At 30.4% G+C, this 8,894-nt stretch overlaps 1 protein-coding gene across 1 annotated transcript; it reads left to right on the top strand.

The window, feature by feature from the left end:
* Nucleotides 1–3,226: 3,226 nt before the first annotated feature.
* LOC114305462 (UPF0481 protein At3g47200) lies at nt 3,227–8,596 on the top strand. Its single transcript, XM_028250550.2, has 2 exons — nt 3,227–3,828; nt 7,334–8,596. The coding sequence occupies exons 1-2, from the start codon at nt 3,302–3,304 to the stop codon at nt 8,298–8,300; spliced, it is 1,494 nt and encodes a 497-aa protein (XP_028106351.2). The 5' UTR covers nt 3,227–3,301; the 3' UTR covers nt 8,301–8,596.
* Nucleotides 8,597–8,894: the final 298 nt, after the last annotated feature.

Raw genomic sequence — 8,894 nt, 5'->3', positions numbered from 1 at the left:
AGAAAACTTACAACTTTTACCTAGGTTGACCTAATACAAAGTTTTCTAGTAACTCCACGAGTATAGCATGACCCAGTTAGTCTTCTTGATTTTCAAGATTCCACAAAATGTCAACTTCTATCTCCGTTCACAAACGACTTTGATTACCCAACCGGCCAAGAGTGTAGTACACACAATGCCATAATACAAAGTGTTTAAGGTATTTTGTGGCTTTTTGAAACTCAATTCTCTAAAGAGAATAAAATAATTATTTACAAAAGATCAATAGTTGAGATTCCTAAAATCGAATTAAGAAAATGCTGCTTACAAAGAAAAAGGATTTTCGAAACAAGTAAAATTAGGTTTTACGTAATAGCGGCGAAGCCATCGATCGTCATTTATAAAGCGATAGATCGCCCAAAGAGAATCGATCGCCTATTGATTGGAAGGTTCTTGTAAACAATTTAAATCAAGCGATTGCTAACTGATCGATTGCTTCAACTGCAATCGATCACAGTAACCAATGCGATCAATCACCCAAATAAGGTAAAAGGGTTTTGCAAATGATTTCAAACAAGGTTTTGAAAATTTTTTTGTACAAATTCTTTTGGGCAAATTACGTCGGTAGTTCCTACATTTTGTTCATTGTGTCATCTTGGTCCCTACATTTTCAATTGGCACAATTTTGACTATTAATTTTGAGTTTTGTGTCAATTTAGTCTAATTGATAATGTTGTTAGCGTTTTTGAATAAAAATAATTATTGAATTGGTTGACGTTAATTCACTAGGGTTAGGAGATTTATAATTTTACTCTAAAACAATAACATTTGTTACTTATATACATATTTTTTATTAAAAGAATATTAAGAACGGTAATAAATTGGATCAAATTAAAATAAAATTATAAATTGAGAATCAAAATCAAACCAATTCAAATTACAAATATCAAAATAATATAAGGACCAAAGTACACACACTTCTTTTCCAATGATTAAAAAGTGGTCATTGAGTTGGACTCTAATATTATTGTACACAAAAATGCTAAATGTTCCAAATATTTTATTAAATATTTGACCAAATATCTTATATAGGACTCACACTCAAGTAAGACATCTAGTCAAATATTTTGCAAAATTTTTGGTATCTCTACAATAACTCTATTGTAAAAGTATTTTGCGAAATTTAGTGATTAGTTGTTAAATTGATATCACGATGAGTTAAACTTTTACATCCACTTCTTGTAAATATTTAAGTCTTTCCTCCCATTATAGTTGTAGGAGTTGAACCCAAGGCTTTTCCTTAGACTGTGTTTGGTTAGAGGATTTGTTGTGAGAAATGGAAAGGGGAAAAGAAATGAAATCCCATTTTTTATTTAGTTATAATGAAAAATACAAGGAAAAAGAAAGTAAGAGGGAAATGTAATCCTACTTTTATGTCTTTTAAGCTATGTTTGGTTCATGAATTTTGGGAGAGATTTAGAAAATGAAATGCAAATAGATTTTTAATGGCACCAAAGTTCATTTGAAATTTTATTTTACCCCCCAAACTATACTTTAAAAATCAATGTCCCCCAAAATTAATTTTGTAACAACTCAGATTTTTAATTATTCTGTAGAATTCATACTAATATTATTTAATCACAGTTAGGGAAAATATATCATTTTTTATATATTATTATGGGTAATTTTGTAAAATAATATAATTATTAAAAATTTAGGGGTCAAGATATAAATAAATAATTAAGTTTAGGTAAGCATCAATTAATTTAGATAAGTTCGAATTAATGGAGATTAATAAGAAAGTGACACGTGGCAGTTGGCTGGGGGCTCACGAATTGAATTTGCATAAATAGGGAGAAGTTGACTCCGTAAGGGAGAAATAAAGAAAGGAAAAGTAAGAGAGAAAGTAGAGAAAAGAGAGAAAAAAAATAATGGAAGTTGAAAGGGTCTTTGGTAGTGGAAAGAAATTATACCTTGAGTTACCAAAATGTATTTTACGTATGTTTTGACTTACCAAAATCTATTTTACACAAGTTATGTTTTATTAGTATATTAATAAAAGTTATGTTTTATAAAGGTTTCAGTAACGTGGATTATTTTCTGAACCTTAATTGCTTAAAGTGAAACCCATGGATATATTTGTTTTACTTTTAAAAAATATTTGGCTATGCCTTTATATACAATTATGTTTTGTAAGTACCACTACGGAGTCCCACGCCTTGGGAACTTAAATAACTATTGGCCCCTGATTGACCACTTTGTGGTCCCCTGTTTGTCATGGATCCATTGACCCCTCTAGTGATTGTCACTTAGTGACCCCTGTTCTGTTCCATTATGTACCGTGGTTATAGTTGTTTACATAATTTATGTAGTATATGTCAAATGATTTCCGTATTATATGTTAAATGATCTCTGTATTATATATGATGCATTTTAATATCAAACTCTTTTTAGCCAATAATTATCCATGGTGAATTTTATGCCCTTATACTCTTAGTATAATATTTCTCACTCTGCCATATGCTTATAGCTGTTTACCAATTTTCAGAAAACATGCAATTCAGAAATAGCTTTTGGAAAGTCTTAGACACGGGGCTGCAAAATAGACGCACATAGAACTTTTATGATATTTTTTATATGTAAATATCGGCCTTTTGGTCAATATAATTTTGTAATAAAAATAAAAGGTCCAATGATTATTTTAGTACCCTTATTTAAATATTTTTCCGCTTGTGTTTATTTATTTTGTTAAAGATTTGGTCGGAGGTAACCTCAATTACTGGCCATCACGATACTTAACCCTTGGGTACGGGAAGCGGGTCGTGACAAATTTGCCTTCCAAACTACACCTTAAAAATCAATTTGCCCCCTACGTCAGCACATTCCGTCCAATTGTTGATGGAATGTGACAACAGGGGCCAAATTGATCAAAATTTTAAAAGTTTTGGTGTAAAATTGATATTAATCGAAATTTAGGAGTGAAATTAAAAAATGCGTGAAAGTATGGGAGCAAAATGATATTTTCTCAAAAAGGATTTATTAAGAAATCATTTTTCCTAGTTAGTACAATTATCTATGAGGGTATTATAATAAATCTTATTATTTGAATATTTGATCTCCTAAATTTTAATTTTAATATTTAAAATATTTTTTAAACAATTTTATAAGCAGATGAAGAGGTATTTTTAAATAAATGCCCCCAAAAGAAATTCCCAATTTTTTACTCTATATATACACACAAACAAATGAGCCTTTCAGATATAGATATAGACCCAGAAACCAACCCCTTTTCCTTTTCCCATATCATAAAAGCTTTTCTCCAATGACGACGAACAATGAATTGCCTGGCGTAGAGGACCCAAATAAAATCCTCTATAATTCGGTAATCGAAAAGCTCAAAGAAATTCATCAGACAAACAATTCGGAGGATTCATCGTTTTCTCATCAGCTATCGATCCCTTGTATTTACAAGGTCTCCAAAGAGCTTCGTAAACTAAACAAAAGCGCCTATAACCCTTGCGTAGTCTCTATCGGCCCAATTCACTACAGCAATGATGATGACGATGACAAAGAGGAACAACATCTGAAAGAGATGGAGCACATCAAAATGGTTTACACAGGAGAGCTATTTTGTCGAATTGCCGGGAAATCGGCGTCTCCGGAGGATAAAGCATATTGGATGGACAAAGCACTGATGGAATGTTCAGCCGCCATGCTTCACTTAGCAGCCAGTGCCTTCAACTGTTATGCCGAGAACCTGAAACGCATCATCGAGAAGAAGATTCCTCAGCATAGGCTAGCCCAGATGCTGCTGATCGACGGTTGCTTCATACTCGAGCTTCTCTACAGGTCCTCTCTTAAAAATTGTTAAAAATTAAAGAAAATAGCTTAAAAATCAATAACTCTTATTCTTTTAATAATATCAATCATTTTTATATCCAAACTATTTAATTTTGCATTAGTTTTATTCCATCTTCAATTGCTATCTACAATCAAATAAAAAAAATTACTGATGTGTCCCCCAAACTTAATTTGAAATTTTATTTTGCTCCCAAAATATTAATTAGATCAATAAATAAAATAAAATTTGGAGGTCTAATTAATATTTTAGAGATAATTTGGAGAGTAAAATAAAATTACAAACGAAATTTCGGTATCACTTCAGCAACTTTCGTTTGAGTCACTAATGGCGAGATAAAACTAATCTAGAATTAAATAATTTAAGTGTAAAATTGATATTACTAAAAAAATATAATGTGACAAAATGAAATTTCCTAAAAAAAAAATATGTAATATTGGAGACCAAAATACGAAAATATATCAATAAATAAGTATGGCCCCAACCCAACGTCACGAGTGGAATTTCGAGTACTAATTATTAAAAATTTAAGAGGTTAAATATAGTTAATTGTCAAAAAAAGGTAATAATGATCCTTAAATAACGGATAATGTTTGGATACATGTACTTTTAATAAGATTTTTAATAAAATATTTTAATACCTTTTTATGTCTGAGCTTTTAGTCCGAAAATTATTGAATTTTTAATAGAAGTTATAAGATCTACCTAAAGTAAAACTTATTTCATGTGAGCGGGCTAAATCTGGTTGCGTAATTAGTTTATGTATTCATACAGTTTTTTAACAGGTAAATTATACTAATATCTCTTGAGATTTGAAAAAATACACTAAGCTCTATAAATTTAACGTAATCATATTGTGATCAGTTAAAGTTTCAATTTACATAGACATCATTTTCATTAGTAATTTGTTAGTTATATTTGAATATAAAATAATATGAAAAATAATTAAAAAAAAAAACTCAAGGCATTTAATAAAATAAACTTTTAATTTTTAATTTTTAATTTTATCAATTTAAACTCTAAAAGTTTTATTTGTTTTCAATATAAACCATTAACCTATTATGTTAAGTAAAATCAATCAAAAGAAATAATATTTTAGTTATTAAACTCAACATAGATGTAGACAAAATGTGTATAGTATTCTTTTTGAGAGATTTATTAGGAAATTCTTTTTTAAATAGTTGTATCTCAATTAGTTCATAATATATGTTTTTTATTTCAATAAGTCCTATTATTTATACACTTGATCCACCAAATTTTAATTTTCATATTTGAGGTATTTTATGAATAATTTTATCCTTATAAATATTTTTTAAACGGCTAGTAACTTGGTGATGTGAACATTCATATTTTACAATGTGAATATTTGCATTGACGTGTGAATGTTCACATTGACGATACGAACATTCACATTGTCAATGTGAATATTATTATTAAGGATGTTTTGGTAACTATGCCTTTAATAATTAAAATATCATTTTTTCCATCAGTTTTACTTAACAAAAATAAGTTAATTGTTTATATTGAAAACAAATTAAAATATTAAAGTTTAAATTGATCAAATTAAGGACAAATTACATCATCGGTCGTTATATTTTACCCATTGTGTCATTTTGATCCCAATATTTTTAATTGGCTCAATTTTGACCCTTAATTTTAAATTATGTGTCAATTTGGTCTAATTGATAATGCCGTTAGTGTTTTTGATAGAAAATTATCACTGAATTCGTTAAAATTAACACACTAAGCTTAGTAAGTTTATAATTTTGTCCTTAAAAACATTATATATGCCCCTTATGTGAGTATTTTTCATTAAAAAAAATGCAAAGAATTGAAGTCAATTAGATCAAATTGAGACAAAATCATAAATTTAAGGTCAAAATTGAGCCACCTGAGATTATAGGGACCAAAATGACATAACGATCAAAATACAGGGACTACTGCCATAATTTGTTCTAAAATTAAAAATTCAGATATTTTGTTACAAATGTCAAATTTTGAAGTTTTTTTTTTCTTAATAATAATATTCCCAATATAATTGTCATTTCTTTTATAAGGTAAATTGAACTATTGGTCTGTCTATTTTGGGTGTATTTCAATTTGATGTTTGTAGTTTTAATTTGAATAATTTAAATTATATATTTTTAGTTTTTGTTACAATATTACCCTTCATCACTTATGGTTAGAATTTTAAATCAAAAAAAAAAAAAAATTATAGAACTAAAAGGACTAAAGTGAAATTATAAAAAAATTACAAAAACCATTAATATAATTTATTTGTTACACCACAATTATAATTTTTTCGGAATTCAATTTTGATTCATCTAGTCTTGCGTGGTATCTTTTTTCATTTGAAATATTAATGACATGTAGTGGGGGCCTCGGGGGTACAATAGAGTTGAAATTGTTCCAAAAAAAAAAAAAAGGGTTAGATTGACAATTTATTTAAACTGGGGTACTAACATGAAATACAAACTTTCTTTCTATACTCATTTTTTATACTAAATGAAGTGTGAATAATATAATTGATTAATGATTTAAGAAAAATATGAGAGACTGTAACGTAGAGATTGTGATTCTCTCTCTTACATATTTGGAATAGAAAGGTTCTATTAGACCATTCAATGATAAATATAATGATCTTTTTTCAATTTAATATAATTATAGATTTATATTTCTACCTTATATCCATTAAAATATGCGATAAAAATTCTCTAGTATATATAAAAAAAGAAAAGGTTCAAAATTTATTATGATAAATATTAGGGGTGAGCATGGTCCAGATTGGACCGGATTGGAGTAAAACCAGAACCAATCCGTTATTTACGGATCTTGAAAAATTGGAACCAATCCAATCCGTTTAAATCGTGGAACTAATCCGAACCAATCCATTTAAATACGGATTGGATCGGTTTAGGACCACGGATTTATATAATTAAATAACAAAAATATATATATAACACTTTATTTACATAAAAATATAAATATAGTACCATATTAGTTTCACAATAGTAATATATCTTTTCATAATAGCGACAAACTGTTCTAGAATTTAAACAACCATAAAGAAATTAGTTCTACCATAAATATTTAGACCATTACAAATTAACACTAAAAACTAGCAAACAAAAGTAATAAAAGAAGATATTATGCAAGTTTAGATTTGGATTTAAGTTTTATATGAAATAAGAGAAGATACTATGCAGGAGGGTGTATAATAAAAATATAGACTATTTGTATACGGTCCGGATCGGTTCCAATCCGGAACCGTGAGATTCAATCCGGAACCAATCCGTGAACTACGGATTTTTAATTTTTCAATCCGGAATCGAACCACGGATTCAAAAAACCAATCCAAACCTATTGGATTGGACTGCACTGGATCGGATTACGAATTTCACGGATTTCTTGCTCAGCCCTAATAAATACTCTAATTGATTCTCCCATCATTGCTATATAACAATATTTATTCAAATTTATATTGTGACTCAGCAGGTCTTACACCGTGAATAATAAAATTATCCATGGTGACCCTCTGTTGGGCAACAGTATGTTCAGGTTGGGCATCCGACACGACTTGCTACTTCTCGAGAACCAGCTTCCCTTCTTCATCCTTAATGAATTGTTCAGCAAAACCATCAAAACTATCCCAGATCATCCATGGTCATCATGCCCTCCCCTTACCCAGTTTGTCCTATCATTCTTTGGCGATATGATGAATTGCGAAACTGATGATATTCATAGTACAACCATAAATCCAGAAAACGATAATTGTTTTCATATACTCCATCTTTTACACAGTTGCTACCTACCTAGCTCTCACGATGCTTCAGAACTTTCCCATTTCTCGCATCGCGCATCGGACCTCAATCGTGCTGGAGTCAAGTTCGTGCCCGGTGACGGAAAAGGCCAATTCGACGTCAACTTCAAAGAAGCTTCCTTACTTCTATGCTTGTGTGACAGTGCTAAGTTCGAAATCCCACCTTTATCTATTGACGACCTCACAGAGCCCTTCTTGAGAAACCTCATTGCTTTCGAGCAGTGTTGCTCTAACATCAAGCGTCGTCAGTTCACGTCTTATGCCTTTCTTATGGATTCGCTCATCGATTCTACTGCTGATGTCGAATTGCTCGAACAGGCTGACATTATAACTAATTATTTGGGTGCCAGTGAAGAGGCCTCGGTTCTGTTCAACAATATCTGCAAGTATGCTGAATTGGAAATGTTCGATTTTGCCAAACCCCGCAAAGATGCGGAGAATCACTGCGGTTATCTGTGGCCGAGATTTCTAACATCGTTGAAACGCGATTACTTCTATAACCCGTGGTCGGTTATCGCTGTTGTTGCAGCATTTATCTTGTTCGTCATTGCAGTGGTGCAGACAGTCTACGCACTCCTAACCTATTACGGAGTAGAATATGGAACTGTGAGAGAGTCGTGTGATATGCATTCAGTGTTATGAAGTATGTTTGATTGTCCACCTTCCTAGCTAGAAGTTGGAGCAAGAAGTTGAAAACATGGGTTCAATAAACGCTGCAAGTTACTATAAGTTTGAATGAAATTGTTGTATTGTATTTAATGTTTTTATATTGTCAAGTTTATGTATATTTAGTTTATGTATTTCAGAGTTGTAAGTGTGCGAGTAAGAAGAAGAATAAGGGAGTGAGAGTCTCAGGGAGAATAATTTCTTCTCTTGTAAGTTATTATTTGTTTCTGTTTGTTTGAGTCAAATATAAGTGTGTGTTTCAGATTAGTAAATCTCTCTCCGTAAGTGGCTTGATATCCCACTCCGATCAACACTCAAGCTTTATTTGCATTTAAGATTGGAAAATGATAAATAAATATACTTGTTAGATTTATTTTTATGTCTAATGATGTGTAAATAAAATGGTTGATTAATGATTAGAAAATATAACAGAGAAAAATGACTTAGATAATTTAATGAGGAGAATTACTTCCAGTCCAAAATCTAGACTGAAGGAGCTGTTTGGGCCCATGGAGTCCACCGCGTGTCCCGTTTTAATAATTTGAACCGTTTATTTTGTTTGACACTTTG

Source organism: Camellia sinensis, chromosome 10 (assembly GCF_055761805.1).
Source record: "Camellia sinensis isolate YWXY chromosome 10, ASM5576180v1, whole genome shotgun sequence".
Taxonomy (NCBI): Eukaryota; Viridiplantae; Streptophyta; class Magnoliopsida; order Ericales; family Theaceae; genus Camellia; species Camellia sinensis.
This window is presented reverse-complemented; position numbering and strand designations above follow the sequence as displayed.